Genomic DNA, 26,550 nt, shown 5'->3' with positions numbered 1-26,550 from the left:
AATGCTTATATTTGATGAGATATCCTTCCACTCTTTGGTCGTGACCTTTGTCCAGCAGGAGGTCTCCTCATATCATCCTCCATTCCATCATCGTCGAATGCTGCTGCGTTGATACTCTGTTGAAGTTTGAATGTGTCAAAGTTGTACTACAGTGATTGAAGGAGGAGGTGTAAGGACGTGGACATTGAATGAATGAAGTGCAAACATACCATTGATGCTCTCTTGGACATCTTTGAAAAGTTGTTCAATCGCTCCAGGTAGACCATCGTGGCCTTTTGATCATTCTCTCGCTCCTGTGCCAGTTGCTTCTTGGGGTCCACGCCTGGCTCGTCATCCTTTGATTTGTCGCGTGAGTTGGAATTGGCCACACCACCGACTGCTGGCTTCTTGGACTTGTCCTTGGCATGTCCATGACCGTGTCCATGTCCACCTCCACTATGATTAGAGCTGCTACACAATGGACACACCGTGTGCTTGCCAAGACATGTTGAGTGGATTGAATGACGACACTCAAAGATGATGATCAAGTCTGTTGGTGAAGCCTGTACACCAGATTGATTGGGGAACTCCTTCAGTGGTCGATTACACATCAAACATCTGGCAGAGTCTGGTGAGTAGGCCTTTGATCGCTTCTGAATGTACTGTGCGGTCGTTGTAAACATATCCCTCTGGATCAGTGCATTTGCTGTGTTTAGTATACTCGTCTCAAAGGTACATGTATCCAACATTCCGGCTACAAAATAGTTGTTAGTTAGTATGTGGACATCAAGTCGCGAGCGAGCGAGTACATACTGATAATTGATTTGAAGTCGCCAAACTCATCGGTACCATGGTCATTGACGATCTTTGTGAGAATGAGTGGCAGTGCTACGTAACCCATCATGCTGTTCAATATGTGATGCACCAACTTGTTCAAGAAGGTCGTGCATTTGGTGTAGACAGCACTCTTTGGTTGTTTGTTGAGATTGCCATTCTCAAGTGAATCACTACTATTCGATGATGATTGTGGTGGTGATGTAGATGTTGTAGATGTCGTTGAAGTCGTTGGTACTGATGAACCACTTAGACTTAGTGATGCCCTTGATGATAGTGCCTCCTTGGAAGTGAGTGATTGTTTCGTTCGCTTGACAAATGTTACAATGGTGTCTAGTAACTTGAACCATATCATCTGATTCTCCGTGCTTTGTAACTTTGCAGAGTTCCTCTGGCACAGCGAGATTGCACTGTTCAGTATATCCATCACCTCCTTCTCTTGTGGCGCTGGCTTGTCTGCTGTGGGGTCAGTGTTAGGACATTGATTGATTAAAGTGAAGGGAGAGAGATGATTCTTACCATTCTTGATATTCTTTACATTGGCAAATACTGTAGAGAAGTGTTTCAAAAGGTCTTCAATCCTTGTCTTGAGTGTGATCAGTATCATCTCAAGTGCCTTATTGACATCGCCAGTTCGTTCCAAGAGATATGTTGCACCCTCAAAGTTATTATATTGTTGACAAATCTATGTTTGATTGATTGATTGAGTTGGTATGAGTGAGTGGACGAGTGATGGTCGACCACTGGGAATCTTACCTTTAGACACGAGTCAAGTGGATAGTCATCATGTGTGGAGAGATACTTGTACACGGTCTGAGGTGAGTACATGCACATCAACTTGATGTACAACTCGTAGGTCTCATTGGATATGTTGATACCAGTCTTTTGTGTAAAGGTACCACGTGATACACTGTCATTGCCAAGTAAGCCAACCAAGTAGGTGTACTGCAGCTTGGGGAATGATCCCAGCTCCTTGAGTATCTTCTCATGGTCCGATGCAAAGTGATCCATAATCAATTGTGCCGTCTGAGTGCTGTCAATGATGATGAGCTGTGCCAACAACGAGATGGTGGTCGACTTGATACTCTGTCTCGCCTCATCGCTCAACTCGGTCATTGACAACAGATCCCTGATGTAATCGAATGATTGTGACTTGGTCTCTGGGTCCTTGATCTGGCACGAGATCATCTTGTTGTAGTTGGCCTGCAGGCCGTACAGATACTGGCTCACGCGATAGAACTCGTGGCCCTCGCACAGCACCAGCAGTCGCTCGTAGTCAAAGTCCTTGGTGTCGGGGAACTCCTGCAGGATGGTGAGGAGCGCCGACTGGCGGTCGACGCTCTCAAACATGGGCGTCTGGGTGACGGGCGCCGCCGCTAGCAGGCCCATCATCCTATTGAGTAGCTGTTGCTCGATCTTGGTGAACAGCTTGCGTTTGATGCATGCCGCAACCAGGTAGTACATCTGGCCCTGTACCTGCAGGCTGAAGGGCCAACGATCATTGTCCTTGGCGTTGTAGGGCTCCTGGGAGCGATCGATAACAATCAACAGTAGCACCGAGAGCATGTTGAAGTGGTTGAGGTTGGAGCGATTGACGTTGAAGGGGATGGGTGGGATCAGCAGGGGTGTGGCGCGATTGTGTGTGGCCAGATACTCGTCGTCAAACGATGACGAGAGGATCTTGAACATCTCGGTCGAGTCAAACTTGAGCAGATGGTACAGGCGAGGATAGAGTGTCGGGTCCTCGGGGAAGATGTTGCGAAGGAATAGATACTCGTACAACTCGAGCTTGAGAGTTGGAACCCGGCTCGCTGGGATCATGCCGCGAGGGAATGATCGACCCGTCAACGAGTACTGTAGATAGAGCAGCAGGCGATAGGCTACCTCTTTGGATCTATCGTCCAGGTCGATGTTTTCCTGATGTGGCTTGATGACGACCTCCATCATATCCTCCAAGGGCGTGATATAGTCGTCCAGGCCTTTGTTGTAGAGATAGATCAGCGCGCTGTACAGGCCGTGCTTGCGACAGAGAATGACGGTTTGGTGAAAGTCCAGACTGGCAATGTCCAGGTGAAGCAGACACTGCTCGGCCCGCGACAGGACCTTGCGCTCCTGGTAGTGTGACATGAGGTACTGCATCACCTCGGGGTTGAGATGGGTGAGTCGGTCGCGCAAGATGTACGGCTCGAGCAGCTCGAGTATCGTACCAACCATGCCCGCTTCGACATAGTAGTTGAATACCTCGCCAAACAAGAAGTCAGTGCGCTTGATGTCCACACAGAACTCAATGGCGATTAATGCCAGCTGCTGGTAGACGTTGAGACGCTGCACGGTGGGATCCATGAACTTGGAGTCGACAAACATCGACTTTGGTATCAGCGTGTGGTCCTTGATCATGTCGGGTTCTGATGAGAACACCAGACTGCAGAGCTGTGAGAGAATCTCGATTGTCTTGTCGCCAGTGATCACCTTTGAGTCGACAGTGTTGGACGATAGACCAGTCGTCGCCTTGGCCTTGCCCTCGTAAAAGTCCAGCGAGAGGCAAAGCGCTTCGAACCATTGATGGTGGCTGACCAGGATGGAGAGACGCTCGAGCCATGTGAGAATGTGCGCACTAAACAGGCCTGCATTGCCCAGCAGGTAGACATGTGCCTTGAATGTACGGATGGTGTTGTGGAAGGAGTAGACGTTCTGGAGCTTGGAATGATGAATGAGTTGCATTGACTTGATGTTGACGCTCTCCACCTCTTCGAGTGCGAACGGATCAAACACTCGCAGCTCGTCCTTGATATTGTGCAAGAGGATGGTCTGCGAGTCGAGCCACTCTAATCCGCAGATGTCATTGTCTGTCTGGTACTCGGCCACGATGATGAACTCGGGATTCAAGAACTTGACATCCATTGGCTGTGTGACGATTTGTAGAAGCTGTATGTTCTTGCCCCAGCCAATGGCGAGGATGGGCTCCAGGGGCTTGGTGTGTCCGAGACTCTTTTGGAAGGCGACCCTTCGCCACGACAGATAGGGCAGCACGCCCGTCGACTTGATGTACTGTGGCTTGGTGATCTTGTTGTTGAGAACACCAATGCCCTCCTGTGACGCCGTGATGATGAGAATCTTGCGCTTGGTGGCCAGAGCCACGATGAATGAGCGATCGGATGGATGTGGATAGTTGCCCGGCAAGAGCAGGGCGATCGAGAGCACCGGTCCCAGATTGCCATTCAGCAGCAGCTGTTGCTCGATGTTGTACGACATGAGTCCACGGGTGACTGTGAGGATGTTGGTGACGCCGTGCGCATCCGACGAGATGAATCGATGACCGTCAGAGAAGAAGCGCAGATGTAGTATGGGATGTTTGTGCATGTTGCTATCGAGCAGTTTGAGTGGCTTGCCGCTGACCACGTCCCAGAGGAACACCTGTCCATTCTGATGTCCACTGACCATCCAATCCTCGTTGACCTTGCAGCTGGGTAGATCGATTGCCGTCACGGAACCGCTGTCCGCACATATCGCACCACCAATGATACTTAGCAGTGCCTGATCAAAGTTGAACACCAACACATATCCATGTGATGTACCTATACATATATACTTTGCAATCTATTTGAATGAATGAATGTCAGTCTCATGAGTTGGGCACGCGTGCATGACCTGGACACATACCGTGAAGCATGTGGGATAACCCATCTCCTTCCTGATGTCGGGCGATGACAGCTGTTCGGATATCTTGGTGTAGTATTGAGGCTCGACGACAATGCCATTGTAGGGCTTGCGTGCGTTCTTGGAGTGCCACAGCATGGGCAGTGGTGTGTCCACTGAGGACAACTGCTTCTCACGCTCCTCGGCAATGGTGAGCGGTGAACCGATTGGCAACTCTGAGCTAAATGCTAGATCGCTGGTGGAAGTGCTACCGACGACCATTCCAGTCTCGGGCACAGCACTGTCAAAGCTTGGGAGTCCCAGATCGCTGTCATCAATATTGTCCGTGTCATTGAGGATGTCCTCCAAGTCCAAATCATTGTCGTCCAAGTCCACATCATCATCGTCCTCATTCAATATCTTCTTGAGTAACTCTTGATCGACAGCTGATGTATTGGGTCGTTCGCTAAGTTCATTGAATGCGCCTCTCTGTAACATACACGTACGTGTTAGTTGGGATCGATAGATTGACTGGTTGATGTAAATGAATGAGAGACCATACGTTCAAACTGGATGTGGATGCAGAACTCTTCATTGGTGAGCTGGGGACGCTGTTGCTATGACTACTACTATTGCTACTGTTACTGCTGTTACTGTTGTTGTGGCCACTGACACTGCCACCACCGCTGTTGTAGTTATTGTTGTGGTTGTAGTTGTGCACGGATGATGAGGGTGTTGATACAAGCTGACTGACATCACTGCCAATGCTACTTGACGAGTGATGCAGTTGAGATCTCTGCAGCTGTTGCAAACCAAACAACTTGTTCTTCTCGAGTTGATGCTTGTGCTGAGGGTCGTACACTCTGACCGTTGGAGGTGGCGGTGCACTCAGTATTGAAACCATATCGATACCTCCACCTCCTCCATTACTAGTGTGACCATTGTGATTGTTGTTGTGACCATTATGTGTTGTTGATGATGTTCTATTTACACTTTTCTTTCCTTTCGTCGTTGTATTAGATGTTGTTGTAGTTGTCGTCGTCGTTGAAGTTGATGATGGTTCATAATCATCATTTCTAGAGTGTTTCATTGTTGTTGTTGTTGTTGTTGCTATTGCATGTGATGATGATTATGTATTGTTATATATAATATAATAAGATATCTTATTCTTTGTTTGATTTGAGGAATGAGTGAGTAGCAGAGAATGAAGAAGTTGCCAAAATGAATGAACAACACACAATTCAACTAGATTCTTGATTTTTGAAGTTCTCGATTCCAAGCACATCACTTGGTCTAGACTTCTTGAAAATTGGTACTGATTGTTTATCATTAATTTAATTGGGGATGGAGGCGTATCCTGGTAACTCGGACATTAGTGCAATACCGAGCGGGTACTTGATCTATTATTGAAGGTGAGCAAGCTCTACAACTTCAATAGTGATCCCTCTACAATAAATACATAATTTCTTAAGTCCACAAATATGTTGGGACAGAAAGATATTAAGCTTTCTAGAACAGATACTACACTTGATCAAAGCAATTATGCTTTGAGAAGTGAAGAAAAATAATCCTATAATTGACCCTTTAAATAATTTTCATATTCCAACTATGTTTGATTGTCAACATTTTCATCAATTAAACTTGAGATTCATTGTCAATGAGTTTGACAAATATTTGTTTGATTGATTATTGAATAATTATACAATATATTCGGGAATTATGTATTTACCATAATATGAATGATTCGGAATAATAAAGATAATGATTGATTGGGTGAGAGAAGAAGGTATACTTACCAATTGTAGGGACAGTAGTGATCATACAGGCTATTGTCTCACACAACTATAAGTTCCAATCTTGCACTTCCCTTTGGAACTTATTGTGGCGACCAGATCATTAGACTGGTCGGACTTTTAATTTGTGACAGTGGTGATGTGTGCGTAAATCGCAACATCACCTCCAAACCTTAATCAAAATAAAGATAAACATAATAATATACAAAGTCAATCAGAGTTTCGTCCTTCTAACTAACGTTATAGATTCTTTGATTGGGTCTTCGTTGGTACCATAGGTCCAAGAGAACAAGGGAAGTTTTAGATCACATTACCCCCCAATTTTGATTGTCCAACCAAACTTACTCACAAGATCAAAACTTTTTGTGTGTGATGCAATGCAAAGAAGACCAACCGACAAGTTAGAAATAAATAAATAACTAAAAACTATTAGATTAACACTTTTTGATCATAATAATGATGACTATGATTACATCATATTGTGGAATGTTTGACCTCCAGATGGAGATTGGCATTCTCAAACAGTCGGGGTCGGTTGATGTCTTTGGAAGCACCTAAGATGGGCGACAATGGTACACACCTTGAGATTGATATTGTGATCCTTATATCAATAGATAGATAATATATTAATTATATGTATTAAATTATATTATATATCATTAAATATTAATTAAAAATGATAACAAATAACGAAAGATCAATACCACATTCATATATATCTATGTCATCTGATGATGCATATTCATCAAGTGATACAACATCATCATCGTCATCATCGACTTCGCGTTCTATTTTGAGTCAGAGCACAGGTCCCGGATGTGGTGTGTACAATGTCAACTCATCTCCCACAGCCAACGCGCCTATTGGTATTGGCATGGTCAGCCCAAGAACCAGCAGCTTCCTACTAAAGTCAAACAATGCAATTGGAGGCATATCATCAGACCTAAGTCGCCTGTCAATGTACACCCGCGAAGCAGATTCGGGCTTTGGCTCTATGCTCTCTTGCGACGACGAGACGGAGCGCGAGATCAACACTGCCGAACAACTATTCAAACAACTGCCCGAACTAAGCTACAGCGTCACCAAGATCAATCAATGGGGCAAGCATCAGAAGCGCGTGCTGCGACTCACCAGTCGCGGTATTGCCAACGTTCGTGGAGAATACACGTCAAGCCTCTACCCTTACGCTGATGTGCGTGCGATATACTTGCGCGACTCTGAGGTGTTTGTGTTGGAGTATAATGGCGCAGCCCACAACTATGTCTACAAGTCAACGATTGGATACCAGATCGTTCAAGAGATCACCAGTCGTCTAAAGCTACGCCGCATCACCGAGAAGAAGAAGACGGGCTTTGACATCGCGATGAACTATCAACACAAGCTGTTGTCTATGCAGCCACCTGGCACCAAGCATGCCGCCACCCCAGCAATATCTCTACCCGTCCCCTACTCTGGCGCCAAGCATCACCAACAACAACAAGAGTACGCCAGTGGTGGAAGTAGTAGCTTCTTCTCAATGTCACCGATGAGTTCAATGTCCAGATCATTCTCATTCGATGATACAGAGTCGTCTTCAATCTCTTCGGCCTCGTTCTCATCATCACCGCCACCAAATGTACATCTAGCCGAGTCTTACGATGATGTTCGCATCCCACCAGGCATGCACCATCATCAACAGAGCAAGCGAGCAATGAAGCTGTCACAGATCTTGGGTACGACCGAAGAGCAGAGAATGCACTCAGAGATCGACCGATTGATTCTTGGTCCTGGCTCTGTGGAGCGTCGCACCATCCAGCACTTTATTAGCAACTTCCCATATATGTTGAAGCAACAGCCTCAAACCGTTGCCATCCAGGTGAGACAGTTCATCGATAACACAAAGATGAACATACTCACTGAGAAGCAAGAGCATCTAAGACGACTGTTGGTGGACTCGGGCGAGGCTACACATGAGGATGACGCAAACTTGTCTGCAATCATCGAGAGGAACTTGGAAAAGACCATTATTTTAAGACTGTACAGGCCTCTGCACCAGGCTATCGCGGCACAAGTGTCCAAGGACGAGACACTGCTGAGGCAACACATTGAGAAGTTGAAAGGCAAGCCTCAAGAGTTCTACGGTATCAAGAAGGAGTTCATCACACAGAGTAATTGGAAGGCTGCCATCCTTGAACTCGGAGGATTAGACCGATGTGTAGACATCCCTCAACACAAGCTAGACACGATCCTAGCATCGGCACGTGCCATCTACAACTGTGTCAACTACGAGCAACGAATCAAGAACAAGACATCCGATGATATATTCCTTAGCGCTGATGACTTCCTTCCCGTAAGCTATCGTTATGCCATCCACCATTCAATCAATCAATCAATCATTCATCATACTAACTGATCGATCAAACATAGATATATATATATGTAGTTGTTAACTCTGGAGTTAATGAGTTGGAGTTTATCAATCAGTACTTGTGGCAATTGTGCGATCCGGACAAGATGGGAGGCGAGGGCGGATACTACTTGACAGTGTTCAGCTCCACTCTCAGTCTGTTGAGATCACTCAAGATGGATAACTTTGAAACGGCAACGATAATAGATGATCTTATTCAATTCAGATCAAGTCCATCGAGCAAGTCTACAACAAATCCAGAGATGATCACTTCTGATGACGAGATGGATGGTCCTCCAACTTCACCATTATTATTGCCAACATCATTATCATCATCGCCACCCAACAGTTCCTTGGCTTGGAGTAGTGCAGCGGTGCCAAGACATCCACATGCCCTATCAGCCAGAGGTAGGGAGAGGTCAATAAGTTTGAGTCTCAATCGTATTGGTCTACCTCAAACTACTACATCAATGCTTGAATCACTCAATGAGCTGTACGAATAAGATGCAGTGCTGTTCATTGTTCCCAATACATTGTGATCACGATGACCACCATCCCTTTACCAATAAACTTGTTGTACTTTAACACTTATGAGGAGGATTGAGATTACATTTGGACAAGACCATGATAAAATTTCCTTTTAAGGTAAACACATGGATCTGGACATCGAATAATTATCAACTTTGTTTTGTGTAACAACCACGCACTCAAACAGATAATAACACACACACTTATTTATACTAACACACTCACCCTATGATCATTGGAGGTATGAATGAGTAGATGTGGGTGGGAGATGTCTTTAGAACAATGATGTGTCTGCCGAATCACCTTAGACCACACAATCTTAACATAATACGATCATCTGTGTGTTTAGTCATAGGTCAACACCTCTAAGTTATCATTCACTCAAACTACTTATTACTCATTATCCCAATCAATAATAATAATAAGTTAGACTAATAAATAATATTAATAATAATGGTAGGAATTAAGACTACGTTTAGAAATATATTACAACCTAAACAATTAAAGACAAAGAATGGTGGTGGAAGAGAGAAATCATCATTATTAAATACAAGTGAACATTGGTTTAAAGATATTATGTTCCATGGACAAAGATGTCTAGTTCGTTTACAACCAGAGGCTTTAGAGATTTATGATGATAGAACAAAGAACTTGATCAAAGAGTTTAGACTTGGAAATATAAAGACTTTTGGATGTAGAGAGAATGACACTGTTTGGGAGATGCAAGTACGAGAGGTTAACTCCCAAGGAATGCAAACATTCCAAAACTACCGACTATTCAATGACAACACCTACGAACTTAATAAGGTCGTAAGGAGGTATCTACTCAGTCTTCATAATGTATGTTAAGATAAGTTATGTCCTTTAATGGTAAAAGGATAAAAATTGTTAACTAATCATTATCCCTCGAAATAGGAAAAGATGGAGGAGCAAGCAATCCAAGATCAATTATATAACTCACCATCAATATGATTGAGCAAAAAATATTAATGATTGATTGTAATTATATAAAATTTATATTTTAATTTATATATTAAAAAAATGAAGGATCAACAGAACAAGTACTTCTTCTTCTTGATGACTTCAGTATTGTCATGCTCATCGGATGCAGTCTGCTCCAGAGCGAACTTAAGGAACACCTTTTCCAAAGATGTTTGTGACACGGAGAAGTCCAACACACCCAATGCTTGCTTGTTCGACTCGAACTCCCTAAAGAGACGAGCCAAAGACAGCTTCTCAGTTGGTATATCATAAGTGATGACTCCACCCAACTTCTCTACTAGTACTGCGTCTGGGAATTTGGTGCGGACAAAGCTGGAAGGAGAATGAGTCAGTCAATTTGTTATGTATGATTGATCATTCCTTGTGTATACATACTTTTGAATCTCAGTCTTGTTGGATGATAGGTCGACTGGCTGGATGTCCAGGGAGTAGCCAGAGCCATACTTGTGCTTAAGGTGCATTGGTGTGCCGAGGCATTTGAGCTTACCATCGCTCATGATGGCAATGCGGTCGCAAAGGAAGTCGGCTTCGTCCATTGAGTGTGTGGTGAGGATGATGGCCTTGCCCGTCTTGAGCTCGTTGATCAGACCCCAGAGATGTCTACGACTGGCTGGATCCAATCCTGAGGAGGCCTCGTCCATGAATACAACTCTAGGCGATCCAATCAAACTGCATGCCACGCTCAGCTTACGCTTCGTGCCTCCACTCAGCTCCTTTGACTTCTTGTGGCGATGCTCCTCAATCTCGAACTTTTGGATAAAGTAGTCGATCTGAGACTGGATGTCGGCCTTGGGCAGACACTTGATCCAACTGAAGAACTTCAGGTGCTCAGAGATGGTCAAGTTGTCAAATAGGATGTCAAACTGTGGACATGAGCCCACAGACTGGAAGGCCAGCTCCTTGGCAGTGTTGACGTTGTGTCCATCGATCGATCCACTGCCTGCATCTGGGTTGAGCACTCCAGTCATAATGTTGAGTAGGGTGGTCTTACCGGCACCGTTGTGACCGAGCAGACCGAAGCACTCTCCATTCTCCACGCCAAACCATACTCCGTCAACGGCGTACTTGATGCGGCGCTTGTGAACGCCACTCTTGTCGTCCGGCATCTCCTCAAAGAACTGCTTGAATATGCCGTCCACTGTGATAATACGGTTGTGATCGCCAGAAGTGATCAAGTTCCTCTCAGCAACGACATCAGCATCACCAGTCTTTTGAGATCTCTGCTCAATGTCCTTGATGGCATGTCCAGTTGGTCTGTTGATGATAAGCTCAGCAATGCTATGGTTGGATGGTTGATGTTAGTAATGAGAGTGATTGGGTGTGACATGAACACACATACTAAATGAGGAATAGACAGAGCACTCCAGAGATACACTGCATCATGATTGTGAGGCCAACGTTTCCTTGGTGTCTAACAATCTGTGAGAGTCCATTGTAAAGTGAATATGATGGCAAGAGTGAGAGAGCCAGTTGAACACCAGATGGTGCTTGTCCACCTGGTGCAGCGAATGTAATGATCACTGATGGAATCAATGAGAACAATGATGTCAATGGGTATAGCCATTCTTTGTTTGATTGATTGAGTATAAGTGTTGGGATTGTTCCAGTGTTAGTCAATCAATCAATCAACAAAAGAGTGAATGAATAAGAGATAATACATACTGTTGGCAGTCTCCTCTTTGTCGAAAGCAAACTGGAGAAGGTATCCAAATGGGATGGCTGAGAAACCAAAGCAAACAAAGAGGAAGAATGATCCTGCATTGTTATAGAAACCATCGATTCTTGCAATGGCCAATGCCATCCAACCGAGGATAGCGGGGATGAGGAAACAAAGAAGATCGGCCAAAAGGTAGCCAGACCAATATACCTTGCGTTGCAGTGAGTTTAGGAACAGATGATTCTTGATACCCTTCTCGCGATCAATCACGACCAAAATGGCAAAGTAAGGCACGAGGAACACGTATCCATACTGAATGAGGATTGGACCAATGTACTCAAACAACTTGAAAGTGACGCCAGAGTCTAATGTGCTTTGTCTCTCCTCAATGAACAAGTCGTGGCCAGTGAGATACTTGTCTGTTTTGTGGTGTACATGGTTAGTCACGTGACCAGCCGGTGGCAGGATGGCAAGAGTAGAGCACTACTTACACAAACTAATGTAGTAGGACTGAGTAAGTGATGGGATTGTGGAGGAATAGTTGAAATAGATGTTGGTGAACAATGATTGATTGTTGAAGTTGGCAAAGTCATAGCCACCAAGTTGATACATGAGTGAGTCGTTGAGAATGGCAGCATTCATATCAGAGATATTTGGAAACATCTCATATTGGAACTCCAAAGTTGATTGCATTACATTGAGCAATGGTGTCTCTGTTCCATTCACACTTGGATTGATTGTCAATGGCATCTTGGCGAATGGTACAACCATATTATCAGACAATGAAGGATTGATATTGATCAAGAAATTGAATATCAATGCCAAGAATATTGTAACAGCCTATAATTGAGTGATTGATTGAGTGAGAGAATGAGTATGATTGATTGAGTGATCACGATGGTTGATGTGTATACATACCGGGAACATGAATCCCATGACGATGAACTTAACATCCCTACTCTAATAAGAGTCGGTAACAAAGGCGGGTTAGTTAGATGATCATGTAGACCATTCACAATCATTCAATCAATCAATCAATAATATGACTTACAGATTGCAAGAACTTTAACCATAGCACAGCGGTGAATTGTGTTAACGGGTTGATTTGTCCCGCACCTTTTAATGCCATTTTATTAAAATATTAATAATAAATGTAATAATATAAGAGTTATATATAACTATGTACAAATAAGAAGTGATCTTTGTGAATGTCTTGTTAACATGCGATTTGAATCCTATTTGTGGACTCTGAACCCCACTTTCGCCTACCCCCACAATCGAAAGAGTGATATTTTCGTGTGAAAGCACCTAAACAGAACATTGTTTGTGCCAGAGATTCGTTGGGTCTGGTGAGTGAGTGGGAATGTGTGTGTGTGTGTGAATGAGCCTGGTTTTGATCACTTGGTATCCCGGGACTCAGGATTGAATGAGTGATCAGTAACTTTCAGACAGAGTGACCAGTCTAAATGATGTTGAAAAAACACTTTAGACACACTGGTTACATGATTAGAGTTATTAGAGTGAGCCTTTTGGTCGCTTTGGATGATGAGATTGAGTGAGTACTTTGGTCTGTGGTCAATGGTCCTGGCATCAATCATATGTTTGAGTGAGTGATGATATGGTCTGAACAACTGGAACTCCGAGCGACAAGGAAACATCTATTGACCATGTCCAATCCAACCCCCCATCTATTAATGTACATCTCTTCGCTTGTTCCTTGGATTGCAAGCGAAGTGTGATTGAGTGTGGGATGACTCTGGACCAGAGATCAGTCGGACAATTGGTTGAGTGATTGAGTGATTGATTGATTGAATGCATGCTGGAGCTGGATGGAACATGATTGATATATATTCTATGTTGTTGTTATAAAGGGCTTCTTTTGAGGGGTGAGGCGACTGTGGCGTTTATTTCTTTTGTTGCTTGTTTCTGGGCGGAGTCAGTGGTCTGCTGCTGCTGTCAGCAATACTCTTCTTCTTATCGGCTGGTTTCAATATCTGGAAGGAGCACATCAACGTCTCGTCGACTCCCATCATCGCACCGGCGTTATCAAACTCTCCAAAGTAGTTTGGTGCTGAAAATAAAGTTACAAGTTGTCGTTTCGCAAAGAACTCATAGCCATCCTCCACGACCTATTGATAGAGATAGAGAGTTAGATTGATTGATTGATTGAGTGATTGAACCAACTTCCTCGATACATACTTGATGAGCTCTACATATTAGATCTAGGTCATGCTTCTTTAAAAATGATTCTACAACGTCTGGACCGAATATATATGATACTCCACGGTCATTGTCCTCCCAACCTTGGATGGACTTCTCGGGGTCGGCCCAGAGGAGGTCGCAGAGCAGTCCGTTGTCGGGCACGACGGTGGGACGCTGGATGCGACGGATCTGGTCCATGGACTTGAGGTCGGGCGACAGACCACCGTGCATGCAGAGGATCTTCTCGTCGATGATGGCGGCCACCGGCAGACAGTTGAAGCAGTCGGTGAAGGCCTTCCAGAGCTTGGTGTTGTAGCGACGCTTGCACTCGTCGTAGAAGCCGTAGATGCGGTTGATCGAGGCGCACTCGTGGTTGCCACGCAGGATGAAGAAGTTCTCGGGGTACTTGATCTTGTAGGCCAGCAGCAGACAGATGGTCTCCAGCGACTGCTTGCCACGGTCGACATAATCGCCCAGGAACAGGTAGTTGGACTGGGGTGGCAGGCCACCGTATTCAAACAGACGCAGCAGGTCGTAGTACTGTCCGTGGATGTCGCCACAGATCTTGATGGGTGCCTCTAGCTCCAGCAAGATTGGCTGGTTGTTGAATATCTCTGTCGCCTGCACTGTCAGATACCTGATCTCCTCCTCACGCAGATCCACTAGCTTGCCAGGCTTTGAAGTTCTAGGCTCCAATAGTCTCTCTATTATAGAATCCAAGTCAATCTCCATTTCTGTGTGTATATATATATATTTATGTGTATGTGTTGTTGTTGTGTATGATTGATATAACTATCTATCTATCTATCTCAATCACTATATCTATCTGTTTGATGATCTTTCTTGAATGAATGAACTGATCTGTTTTGTTAGCAACTTGATTGATTGATTTAACTACTGCCGACGACTATGACTACAACTACAACTACAACTTCAAGACTACTTGTACAACATATAATAAATAAAACAAAGAGAGATAGACTAACTAAAGGTGGTGATCACAACTCTAAGTTGAAGGTGACAGTCACAGACAACATTGTTGTTGGAGTGACTGTGATCACTCACAATCAATCAATCAATCATTAAATTGATTACAACTGCTGATGTTGTACATACAACAACAACTCCTCGCGTGATGTCAACAACACTCACACACTCACTCACATGAGTTGAGTTGAGTTGAGGTGAAGTGTGCGACACACAAACACACAAATAAAGTTATCTCTCTCTCTCTCACTCCAAGTATAAATAGACACAGGGTAGAGACATGCCGACCTAACTAAACATCACTGATGTCTTGAATAGAGAGGTACTTTGTTTGTTTCATCAATCATGATTGTTATCGAGGTGAGTGATTGTGTGTGAGTGTAGTTGACATAAAGAAGATGTGATTGATCTGATCAGATGCTATTGATTGATGTAAGACAATCCACTAATGAAGATCTTAGATATCTGTTGTTGTTGTTGTTGTTGTGTGTTTGTTCGTTCCTGATGCTGTGTGTCGCAATAAACTACATGTCATGTATCAAACATGTGATTGATATAAAGAAAGAAGAAGAATTGTGATAGTTTACCTATTATGATGTTGTTGATGAAGATAATGATTATGTCTCGTAAATAATATATATATTATAGAGTTATTTATATTCTACAGATACACACACTAAACAAACAAACAAATAATAATATTATTTTTATAATTATAACAATAACCGTCCTATCTTTGAGTGACGCGTTGGCAAAGAACCTGCTGTTTGAGAATTGTTCATGGGGGGAAGAGAGATGGAGAAAAAAGAGGGGTTTGGTGATTAATGAAAAAATTAAAAATGGAGGGAAAAGTTGATTGATTTGAGGGCCTTAACGTCTCTAACCAACCGTTGGACCTGCCTGGTGATGGGCTGGTCCAAGGTCCACATTCATCCATTGTTTGTTGTTGATGTAATAATAAAAGGGTTGTAGCTTTGCACAGTTTATTTTGGATATGGATGGGGTATGAATGCTTCATTCAGGATTATCGAATGGACGCCTGTCTGGTGAAGTAATGCGTAAAAGTCGTGTGATGGAGGATGATTGATTGATTGAATGATTGAATGAATGAATGATTGAACTTAATCCAGTCCGAATGGATTGTTGCCTCCGCCAAGTCCTCCCAGACCAAGTTTGCTCAGATCGCCCATTCCTTTCATGTTCTTGACAGAGTTGAGCATGTTTTGCAGACCGCCCATACCCATCTGCTTCATCATCTGAGGTGGAACCATTCCCGCCAGCTGTTGCATGTTCTGTTGCATGTTGCGCTGGTTTGGCATGCCACCATTCGACGCCATCTTCATCATGTTCTTCATTCCTGCATTCTTAAACATCTTCTCAAACACCTTCTTCTGCTCCACCAGCTCGGCCACCTCGCGTGGATGTCTTCCCGAGCCTCTGGCAATTCTTAATATTCTAGTTGGTGTCATTGGATGCTTTCCATCCAGTTCTGGATTGAAGTGAAGTGGAGTGATTGAGTGAGTGGCTGACCTGATTGAATGAATATGATTGGTTGAATGACTTACCTCCATCAGTCATACTGTCCAATATATTAATAAATGCCTTAAACTTCATGTTTCCATCATTGCCTTGTAGCATTGGCATGTTGTTCATTCCAGGGAACATCTGTACGACTGAGTATCAAGTGGACTTGGTAAGTACATTGAAGGTGGGACAATGAATGAATGAAGGTGGACAACGAACATACATTTGTCAAGTGGACCAAGGTTCATAATCTGTTGGAACTGTTGTCTCATGTTTCTAAAGGTGAAGTTACCGGCGGCGATCTCCTCGAATGCTTTGGTATCCTTTGGTACAACATCGGCAATCAAATTCATGACACCAGTCATATCACCCATGCCCAACAGCTTGCTGACGAACGACTGAGCATTGAATAGATCCAAGTCTGGAATATGCTCACCTGTACCAATGAATATAATTGGACTCTTTGTAGCTGCCACGCTGTTTGATTGATTGATCGATGATTGAATGAGTGAGTTAACATGATTGATTGATAGAATGATCGATGTCAACATACGCAGAGATAGCACCACCACCCTTTGAATGACCATCCATCTTGGTGATGATGACTGAACCGACTTTTACAGAGTTCTTGAAGGCTGTGGCTTGGTCGGAAGCAGCTTGACCAATGGAACTGTCCATGACAAAGACTACGTTGTCGGGCTTGACGACGGTCTCGATCTCCTTCATCTCCTTGAAGAGCTCCTCCTCCTGCTTGTGACGACCGGACGTATCGACGATGATGATCTCGGCGCCCTCCTTTCTGAAGATGTCCACACCCTTCTTGGCGACGGCGACGGGGTCGCGCTCCGTGTCACTACCATAGAAGGGGATCTTGGCTTTGGTGGCATTGTGTCGCAGCTGATCGAACGCACCAGCACGGAATGTATCGGCACAGACCATCGCAGTATTATATCCATTTCTCTTGTAGTAATGTGCCAACTTTGTCACTGAAGTTGTTTTACCTGCTCCCTGCAAACCTACAAACATAATAACGTTTGCCTTACCTCTTGTAGGCTTCCAAGGTGCAACGCCTGGATCCAACAACTTGATCAACTCGTCAAATACAACCTATCATTCGTCATCATAAAGTATGTAAGTAGGATGTCCTCATTCAATCAATCATTCAATCAATTGATTGATCATACCTTCTTGATGATTCTTCTCTTGTTTAGACCTGCAGCCATTGAATCCAACTTGATCTGATCTTTGATACTCTTTCTCATTTGGATGACCAACTTCATGTTGACATCTGAACGAATGAGAGCATTTCCAATATCCTTCAACAATAGATCAATAGTCTCATCATTGATGATTGTGGCATTGCTCATATTGGACAATGCCGAGCTAATTTGATTACCCAACTCTGCTAATACCATCTTGTTCTTTCTCTTCTACTACAACTAATAATAATAACTAATACTAATATAAAGATATTGATTGAATGAGATGAATGAATGAATGAAAGTGAGAGATTATCTCAAGTTCAAAAAGAAGAAATTGGGAGTTGGTGGTGAGCGACAGTGTGTGGGATGAGGTGTTCACTAATTGACTTCTCGTGGGAAAGTCAAACAATGTTCAAAATTCACTCACTCTTATTATCTTATTATTATCTCATTTGAATGAATGAATGAATGAATAGTGTATATGTTTACTTCCTTTGAATGATATCAAACTCCATTTCTATAACATCACTGATACCTGCTCTAACCTTTTGACCAGCCTTGAGAGGTCCAACACCAGCTGGTGTACCTGTAAGTATAACATCACCTTCCTCCAATGTCATCACCTGGCTCACAAATTGGATCAACTCGGGAATACTATATTATAGTGTACATGATGTTAGTTCAATCAATCATGTCTGTCAACAACAATAACAACAACAACACTTACCCAAAGATCATCTTGGAGGTAAAGTCCTTTTGTTTGATTGCACCATCGACTGAGAGCCAGAGTTCGATGTTGCCTGGGTTGGCGATCTTGTCTTTGGGGATGAAGTCAGAGATGGGACAGAAGGTATCAAAGCCTTTGGCAATGGTCCAGCATTGTTGCTTCTCTTTGGCCTTGGATTGGAGGTCGCGGGCAGTGAGGTCCAGTGCCAGGGTGTAGCCACCGACGTGATCCATTGCGTTGGCGCTGGTGATGTCTCTGCCTCGCTTGCCAATCACCACTCCCAATTCGACCTCGTGATGAACGTCGTTTGTCTGACGAGGAATCTCGATTGGACTGCCCTGACGCACATAACTAGACATTGGCTTCAAGAAGAAGAATGGCTCGGTTGGTACCTCATTTCCCAACTCCTTTGCATGTGCCACATAGTTTCTTGCCACTGCCACTATCTTTGATCCCTTTTCCCAGAACCTTATCATGTTTGACATCTTATCTATCTATTATTATGTATTTGTGTAAGTTGGGAGTTGAGAGTGATTGATTGACACGATTCAAGTTCAAAAAGTTGATGGAATGAGTAAATTGCAAAAATATCTATTTTGTTAAGTTTTAGAAAAGTAGAGTCACCAGGGCACACAGAAGGGCCACCAACATCATGGATGGAGTGATCTTGAATGATGAGCTGAGTCCAGTGGTGGACGAAAGAGTTGTTGTTGTGGTAGTGCTCGATGGAGTAGTTGTGGAAGTTGTGGTCGAGGGAGAAGTAGTAGTAGCAGTAGTTGATGTTGTGGTTGTTGTGGTCGTAGTTCCACTTGGTGATGTTGTTGTTGTGGTGGTGCTCGATGGAGTAGTTGTACTAGTGGAGGTTGTAGTTGTAGTACCAGGATTGGTAGTAGTGGTCGATGTGGTACCATCGGTTGTGGTGGATATGGTTCCAGATGTTGTGGAGGTAGTGGAGGTAGTTCCATCGGTTGTCGATGTAGTTCCATCTGTTGTTGTCGATGTAGTTCCAGATGTAGTTGGGGTAGATGTAGTGGAGGTAGTTCCATCAGTTGTTGTGGATGTAGTAGTAGTAGTTCCATCGGTGGTGGGGGTGGAGGATGTAGTGGAAGTAGTTCCATCGGTTGTGGTGGACGTAGTGGAAGTTGTTCCATCTGTTGTTGTGGTGGTGGAGGCAGGGGAAGTAGTGGAGGTAGTTCCATCGGTTGTTGTAGAGGTGGTGGAGGCAGTGGAGGTAGTTCCATCTGTTGTTGTGGAGGTGGTGGAGGTAGTGGAAGTAGTTCCAGCGGTTGTGGTGGAGGTAGTGGTAGTTGGGTTGCAGTTGGGATTGATGATGATGGATGGTCTCTGGTATGCAACAAACACTGGATCAAAGACTAGAGTATTGGTGAATGATGGTGCGACAATTGCATAACGAGTGACTGTGGTTCCATCAATGGTTGGAAGTGTTGTGTCTTGGACAACTTGGATCTGGAACAATCGGGTATCGATGTATGCACGATCAGAGATGTGAACCAACATGAATCCAACTGGCGAGTCCAATGTGAATGACACTGGCATGTTGACATTGTCAAATGGTACCAGTGATGTTGAGGCAGTGGAGCAGTTGTAGTTGAATGTTGATGGTGTCTGAGACTCATAGATCACTCTCAACACATTTGCTTGGGAAGTGAACTCCCAACCAGAGATGGCAACAGTGTGCTTGACTCCACCAGCGGGCACTGGGATGGTCTCGCCGGCGTACTCAACATCAGAGGCTGAGTTGAAGAAGTCCGTCTTGACCTGGATTGACACGCCTTGGACTGTGGCGTTATAGGTCGATGGAGCAGACTCAGACCATGAGGCACCAATGATGGTGATGATCGACACCACTTGGTTGGCATTGTTGTCATACTCTTGAATGTAGGCGATCTGGGAGGTGAAGCTGACGAGCGAGGCAACTTGGAATGTGACCTTTGATGGGTCGAGAGATGGCTGTACAATGCTGTCAACAGCCTCGGCACAAGTTGGGCCGGAGAATCCAGTTGGACACACACAGTATCCATCTTGGCAGGTGGCACCGTTGACGCACTGGGAGTCACAGTTGTAACGGCTGTAGAGGAAGACTTTGGCAGTGGCTGAGATCTGGTCGTTGGAGACGACAACTGGAAGAGCCTCAGTGATCATTTGAGCAGAGACAACACCAGATGAGAGTGAACAGACGATGGTTGTGGTTCCGGTGAGCACACCATTGGCACATGGGAGACCGGCGACGGTGACTGTGAATGGAGAAACAATGTGTGTTCCTTGGATGGTGACCTGGCCACCGGTGGGTGGGACTGAGGATGCGTAGCTCACGGTTGGTGGGAGTGAGGAGTAGGTGGACACGGTTGAGGCAACCTTGTTATCAATGGAAACGGAGATGGCACCCTCAAAGATCGACCTGGAGCCAAGTGTGCATGTGAGTGATGATCCATCTTGGGCGGCATACTTGAGTGCACAGTTCATTGGACCGAGGGTGATGGCCATTGTTGTGGCGGTACCGTTGGCCATTTGAGAGTTGAGGTATGATCCACTGATCACGACATCACCTCCATCTGCGTGGATGGCGGCAACATCATTGACGATTGGAGTGACGACAAAGATACCTGAAACTGATTGACCTCCAACTGTGATGCTGATGGACTGGGATTGGTAGACGGCTGGGATCGAGAACACAACGGACGTGTGGGTGGCAGAGGTACATGTCATTCCAGTTGGGGCGGTAACATCATCAGTGGATGCACCAAAGTTATCACCATTCACAGTGATTGTCTGACCATTCTGCTCGATCAATCCACTCATTGAAGGTGGGAGGTAACTGAATGTGTTGATGGTTGATGAATATGCGCCAATCTTGATCGTGACCTCAAAGTTGGTGCCAACACCTGGTGGTGCCTGGACATACTTGGTGGTGGTCAAGGTATCAGCGGTGATAGCGCATGACACTCCATTGATGGTGACGGTCATCGTGGTCTGGGTTGAGTCGGCATTGAATGAGTTCAAGTATGTTCCTGTCAAGGTTACCTGGGAACCAATGGTTTGCGAGGGTGTGACAGAGTCGAGGATTGGGTACAAGGGTGTGAGGTACTTCAATGTGGTGGAGCCAATTGTTATGTACACAAAGTCGGCCAGGGCATGGGCAGGTGCTTGGAATGAGATTGTGGTACTGTCCGAGGAGACTGAGTATGACATGATTTTGGTTGCTCCGTACTTGATGGATGTGGTGACTCCTGCGGCTATCAAGTTGGTGCCAGTGACTGTGATCAAGTTGGTGGCATCAACCACGACAGAGTCGATTGTGGGCTGGCCATAGGCAAACACGGTGGTGTCGGTGGACTTGCTGTCGATGGTCACTCTGAGTGTGGGGGCGCCCGTACCGGATGGGAGGGTACATGTAAAGCGAGCCTGGTTGTTGTCATCAACAATCTTGTTCACATTGGTGCATGGAGTGCTTGGCAACAAGGTCACCGACTTGGTGGTTGGGTCTGTGTTCTGGCGGGCAGTGGTGAGGAAGTATCCGGTGATGGTGATCTCGCCTCCAGTGATTGGTACTGAGCTGACAGTGTTGATGATTGGTGTCAAGTCGAATGGGATGGTGGTGGCTGAGGGCTGGGTGTCGACGACAACGTTGACACCACCATTGAGAGCGTCCTTGGGAATATTGACAACGATTTGGTTGTCGGTGATTGATGTTGGGAAGTTCGAGCCCGAGGTTCCAAAGACCACAGAGACCTTGCTGGCATCAGTTCCAAAGTTGACACCAGTGACGGTGATAGCCTTCAGATTCTGGTTGACAGAAATGATTGATGGTGCTTGGTAGGCAAAGGTAGCTGGGTTGGAGGCCTTTGAGTTGATTGAGACGACGGCAGTATGGCCAACACCAGTGCCAGCAGGTGCCAGACAAGTGACGATGGTGCCAGATGAGCCGGTGAAAGCTGCGCTGGTGCATGCGATGTTGGTGTCGATGGTGACTGATGGCACAAAGGTATTCTTGAAGAAGTCAGTCGATTGCATGAAGATGCCAACGATGGAGATCATGCCTCCAATGGCGGGTGGCTGGCCAACGGTCGACAAGATTGGTGTGAGACCAAGGAACTGCGTGTTGGACGACTGACCACCAACAATGACGTATACATCATCACTCTTGGATGACGTTGGGATTGTGGCAACGATCTGGGTGTATGTGACGGTGAAGGCTGATGCCTGGACGGTCGCTCCATTGATGAAGACACCAATGGAGGTGGCCTGTTGACCAAAGTTGGTTCCAGTCACAGTGATCTGAGCGGTAGTTGTGCTTTGGACAACGTTTGTAATGGATGGTGCGAGGTAGTTGAATGTGCCTGTCGTGGACTTGGGGCCAATTGTGATGGTGATGGCAGTGTTCATTCCAACGCCAGCGGGTGCGGTACAGGTCAGTTGGGTGTTGCCTTGAGTGATGGCTGCACCGGTACATGGCGTGTTGCTGGCACCGACGGTGACGGTTTGCGTGAGTGGGTTGTTGGCCGAGTCGACACTGTTCAAGAACTTTCCGGTGATCACGAGGGCACCTCCGTCCGTGGGGACGGCGTTGGCCGAGACAAAGATTGGTGTAATGGACATAGTAATCGAATTTGATGGGGTACCAGAGACGGTGACCTTCAATGGGCCGTTGGTGGCGGTGGCTGGGAGTGTGGCCGTGATTTTGGTGTCGGTGACAGAGGATGGCGTGATAGTCATTGAGCCGAGTGTGATGACTACGTTGCCTGCGACGGTACCATAGTTTGTTCCTGAGATTGAAATTGTATCGACAGTCTGTCCAACACTGACAACTGTTGGTGTTGGGGCAGCAAAGGTGAAGGCATCAGAGGCCTTTCCATCGATTGTCACAACCAGAGAGTGTGAGCCGGTGAGGGCAGGGGCGGTACATCTGAGCGAGAGGGCGTCAGGGTTGGATGGGCTGGTGCATGGTGTCGAGTCGATCATGATCGAGACAACACAACTTGATGAGTTGGATCTGATGATCGAGAGATAGCTGCCCGAGATCAAAATGCTTGAGGAAGCGCCAGTTGAGACGCCAGACACACCAAGGACGATGGGCTTGATGGTCACGAACACAGAGTTACTAACTTGGGCAGCGACTGTGACGGACAATGGGCCATTGGTGGAGGCGGCAGGGAGAGTTGCTGTGATCTTGGTATCAGTTACAGATGATGGTATGATCGTCAATGTGCCGAAAGAGATGGACGCATAGGCTGAAGCAGTACCATAGTTTGTGCCTGTTATGACGATGGTAGCTCCAGTCTGTTGGACACTGGCAACTGTGGGCAGAGGGGCGCCAAAGGTGAAGCCATCTGAGGCCTTGCCATCGATGGTCACAACGAGTGAGTGTGCGCCGATGAGAGCAGGGGCAGTACACTGGAGCGAGGTGGCATCGGGGTTCGATGGGTTGGTGCATGGTGTCGAGTCGATCATGATCGAGACAACACAGTTGGATGAGTTGGATCTGATGATCGAGAGGAAGCTGCCCGAGATGATAATGTTTGAGGGGGCACCAGTTGCGACACCAGACAGACCATTCACGATTGGCTTGATGGTCATGAACAATACGTTGCTGACTTGGCCACCGACTGTGACTGTCAAAGCGCCGTTGGTGGCAGTGGCTGGGAGTGTGGCTGTGATCTTGAGGTCGGAAACTATAGTTGGAATGATGGTCAATGTGCCGAGTGTGATCACCACGTTGGCGGCAACGGTACCAAAGTTTGTTCCAGTGATGACCATCGTTGGACTGGTCTGCTGGATACTGGCAATAGTTGGCAATGGGGCGGCAATGGTGAATGGATCAGATGCCTTTCCATCGATGGTCAAGACGAGTGTGTGCGATCCGGTGAGGGCTGGGGCGGTACATTTGATCGAGGAGGCGTCTGGGTTTGATGGGCTGGTGCATGGAATCGTGTCGATCAAGATGGACACAACACAGTTTGTTGTGTTTGAGCGGGTGAGCGAGAGGAAGCTTCCAGAGATCACAATGCTCGAGGGGGCACCGGTGGAGACACCAGAGACGCCAGTGACTGCGGGCTTGTATGTCATGTACATAGTGTTACTGGTTTGGCCACCGACTGTGACGGAGATTGGACCGTTCTTGGTTGTGGTCACGATCTTGGCGGTGTAGGTCTGTGGGTCGGACACGGTGGTGAGCGTGGCAGTGCCAGAGACGGTTGGGATGGAAACGATCGTGTCGGTGGGGAGCACTCCAAGGCCTGTTCCTGTGATAACCAAGATGTCTGCGTTGTTGGTTGGTTGAGTGATCACTGGTGCTAGGTAGGTGTAGGAGTACGTGGCAGACTGGCCACCGACAGTCAAAGTGAAGGTCTGAGTGCCGAAACCACCTGGTAAGTCACACTCGAGGGTATAGTGTGCTGTGACAATACGGCAGGTGACAGTGTTGGTAGTGCTGGCGCCGAGAGTGATCTTGGCGGTGATGCTACCAGCCGAAGAACCATAGTTGGTGCCAGTGAGGGTGACCTTACCTGGGATTGAGGTGAGGGCCGGCAAGATCTTGGTGATCGTTGGTGGGTTGTAGGATATCTTGAGATTGGTGAGTGAGTAGGACTCAATGTTGACGGTAACGAGGTTGTTGGTGCCAGTGCCCTCGGGGATCAGGAGGGAGAGTCCGGTCATGCTGGTCTGGTACACGTTGGGGTAGGTGTAGGTCACGCTGTTGAACACGAACGAACGTTGGGTGAACTTGAAACCAACCGATCCTCCTGCGGTAAAGGCGACGGTTCCTCCCACTGTGTCAAGCTTGATGGTAACAGCTGCGGCTTGGGTGGGTTTGAAGCCTCCGAAATAAATAAACTCTCCGAGCAATGCATTGCCGTCAGTGATTGAGTACTGTTTACCAACACCGAGCTCCTGTCCAAAGGCGACCAGGGCTGTGCTTCCGGACATCTTGTCACCGGGACAGTAGACTGCTGCAGGCAAACATGTGCTGATGGGCGAGTAGGCGACGACATCGTCATAGGGACCTCCTGTGGCGAGGTAGGTGATATCGCTAAAGCCAGATGTCAAACCCTCACATAGCTTCTTGGTGCCAATGTTGTAGTTGCTGACGATGGCATTGGACTGGGCCGAGTTGATAACGGCAGCCATGTATGCTACATTATTGTCAATTGCTGGAGATTGATCCATCCAATTATATACATCGTTGATAGTTCCCAAACAATCAACGCAAGCACGGATCACAGTCAATGTGTTGAAGTCATCTAAGAATGTGATAGGTAAGTGAGTGAGTGAGTGATTGATTGATTGATTCAGTGGACTTGCAATGATACTTACAGAAAGGGACGTTGTTGCGATAGGAAGCAACATAATTGTTGGCACCGTAACCGATGGTTATGGGGAGGAGTGAGAGTGTGGATGTTGTGGCGACGGCGAGGTTGCAAGCAACAGTGGTGTAGGACTCAACCACTGTGTATCCAGTACAGGTGGCGCCGGCAATGGTGATGGAGAGGTCAACGGGTGTAGTACCAAAGTTGCCTCCTGTGAGTGTCACAGCTGAGCCAACAGTGTAGCCACGGGCGTACAAGGTGCTGACGTATGGCACTGAGTGTGTTTGAATATGATTAGTATGACATTATATTTGATTGAATGAACGAATGATCGTTAATCAACTTTTTTAACTTTGATGATATTGATCGTAAACATACATTGGTAGTGGACGTATTGCGAATACTTCTTTCCTTTGGTATCATCGAGGGCCATCGTGAATCTCTTGTAACCGGGTGGGACGGTTACCTTGATCGAGGTGGTGCCACGGTTGGTGATGGTGGCAGGCGTCGAGGTTCCTGTGGAGTCGATGATGGTTGCTGTGAGAGTAGCAATATTCCAATTGACACTGGTCACCTCGTCACCCCTGAGATTAGTGATGTCAATGTCAGCTCCATTAGTGGGTGGTGAAGACATTTGAGGATCAGTCGAGCCACTCCACTCAATCAAATAGTATTGACCTGAGGCATAAGGTTTAGTTTGGTAAACTAACTGTCCTCCGACATAGGTCATTGTTAAGTAGAGTCCTGCGGGGGAGGCTGAGATGTCTG

At 45.9% G+C, this 26,550-nt stretch overlaps 9 protein-coding genes across 9 annotated transcripts; 2 read left to right on the top strand and 7 right to left on the bottom strand.

The window, feature by feature from the left end:
• Positions 1–5: 5 nt before the first annotated feature.
• On the bottom strand, positions 6–5,353 carry SAMD00019534_043410 (hypothetical protein; the record flags this gene model as incomplete). Its single annotated transcript, XM_012900846.1, has 7 exons — positions 6–146; positions 210–733; positions 793–1,272; positions 1,333–1,498; positions 1,570–4,410; positions 4,474–4,938; positions 5,012–5,353. 7 exons carry the CDS (start codon positions 5,351–5,353, stop codon positions 6–8), a joined length of 4,959 nt encoding a protein of 1,652 aa, XP_012756300.1.
• A 1,565-nt stretch (positions 5,354–6,918) lies between these two features.
• On the top strand, positions 6,919–9,122 carry SAMD00019534_043400 (hypothetical protein; the record flags this gene model as incomplete). The annotated part of the gene is made up of 2 exons (XM_012900845.1): positions 6,919–8,571; positions 8,649–9,122. Coding segments are annotated over 2 exons (2,127 nt in total), but the record flags the coding sequence as incomplete, so codon positions are not given.
• A 1,083-nt stretch (positions 9,123–10,205) lies between these two features.
• SAMD00019534_043390 (hypothetical protein) lies at positions 10,206–12,751 on the bottom strand (the record flags this gene model as incomplete). Its single annotated transcript, XM_012900844.1, has 6 exons — positions 10,206–10,470; positions 10,534–11,436; positions 11,498–11,723; positions 11,821–12,234; positions 12,307–12,655; positions 12,734–12,751. The coding sequence occupies 6 exons, from the start codon at positions 12,749–12,751 to the stop codon at positions 10,206–10,208; spliced, it is 2,175 nt and encodes a 724-aa protein (XP_012756298.1).
• A 968-nt stretch (positions 12,752–13,719) lies between these two features.
• SAMD00019534_043380 (hypothetical protein) lies at positions 13,720–14,749 on the bottom strand (the record flags this gene model as incomplete). Its single annotated transcript, XM_012900843.1, has 2 exons — positions 13,720–13,944; positions 14,015–14,749. 2 exons carry the CDS (start codon positions 14,747–14,749, stop codon positions 13,720–13,722), a joined length of 960 nt encoding a protein of 319 aa, XP_012756297.1.
• Positions 14,750–16,125: 1,376 nt separating this feature from the next.
• On the bottom strand, positions 16,126–17,895 carry SAMD00019534_043370 (hypothetical protein; the record flags this gene model as incomplete). The annotated part of the gene is made up of 5 exons (XM_012900842.1): positions 16,126–16,493; positions 16,570–16,677; positions 16,752–17,005; positions 17,082–17,635; positions 17,713–17,895. 5 exons carry the CDS (start codon positions 17,893–17,895, stop codon positions 16,126–16,128), a joined length of 1,467 nt encoding a protein of 488 aa, XP_012756296.1.
• A 323-nt stretch (positions 17,896–18,218) lies between these two features.
• SAMD00019534_043360 (hypothetical protein) lies at positions 18,219–18,942 on the bottom strand (the record flags this gene model as incomplete). The annotated part of the gene is made up of 2 exons (XM_012900841.1): positions 18,219–18,384; positions 18,458–18,942. Coding segments are annotated over 2 exons (651 nt in total), but the record flags the coding sequence as incomplete, so codon positions are not given.
• Positions 18,943–19,078: 136 nt separating this feature from the next.
• On the bottom strand, positions 19,079–19,636 carry SAMD00019534_043350 (hypothetical protein; the record flags this gene model as incomplete). The annotated part of the gene is made up of 1 exon (XM_012900840.1): positions 19,079–19,636. A coding segment is annotated over one exon (558 nt), but the record flags the coding sequence as incomplete, so codon positions are not given.
• On the top strand, positions 19,110–19,868 carry SAMD00019534_043340 (hypothetical protein; the record flags this gene model as incomplete). Its single annotated transcript, XM_012900839.1, has 1 exon — positions 19,110–19,868. One exon carries the CDS (start codon positions 19,110–19,112, stop codon positions 19,866–19,868), a length of 759 nt encoding a protein of 252 aa, XP_012756293.1.
• On the bottom strand, positions 19,824–26,416 carry SAMD00019534_043330 (hypothetical protein; the record flags this gene model as incomplete). Its single annotated transcript, XM_012900838.1, has 5 exons — positions 19,824–19,875; positions 19,974–21,293; positions 21,381–25,716; positions 25,790–26,056; positions 26,161–26,416. 5 exons carry the CDS (start codon positions 26,414–26,416, stop codon positions 19,824–19,826), a joined length of 6,231 nt encoding a protein of 2,076 aa, XP_012756292.1.
• Between the last annotated feature and the right edge of the window lie 134 nt (positions 26,417–26,550).

The sequence above is a fragment of the Acytostelium subglobosum genome (assembly GCF_000787575.1).
Source record: "Acytostelium subglobosum LB1 DNA, scaffold: scaffold7, whole genome shotgun sequence".
NCBI classification, from domain to species: domain Eukaryota; phylum Evosea; class Eumycetozoa; order Acytosteliales; family Acytosteliaceae; genus Acytostelium; species Acytostelium subglobosum.
The sequence above is the reverse complement of the archived record's forward strand: the minus strand, read 5'-3'. Positions and strand labels throughout refer to the sequence as shown.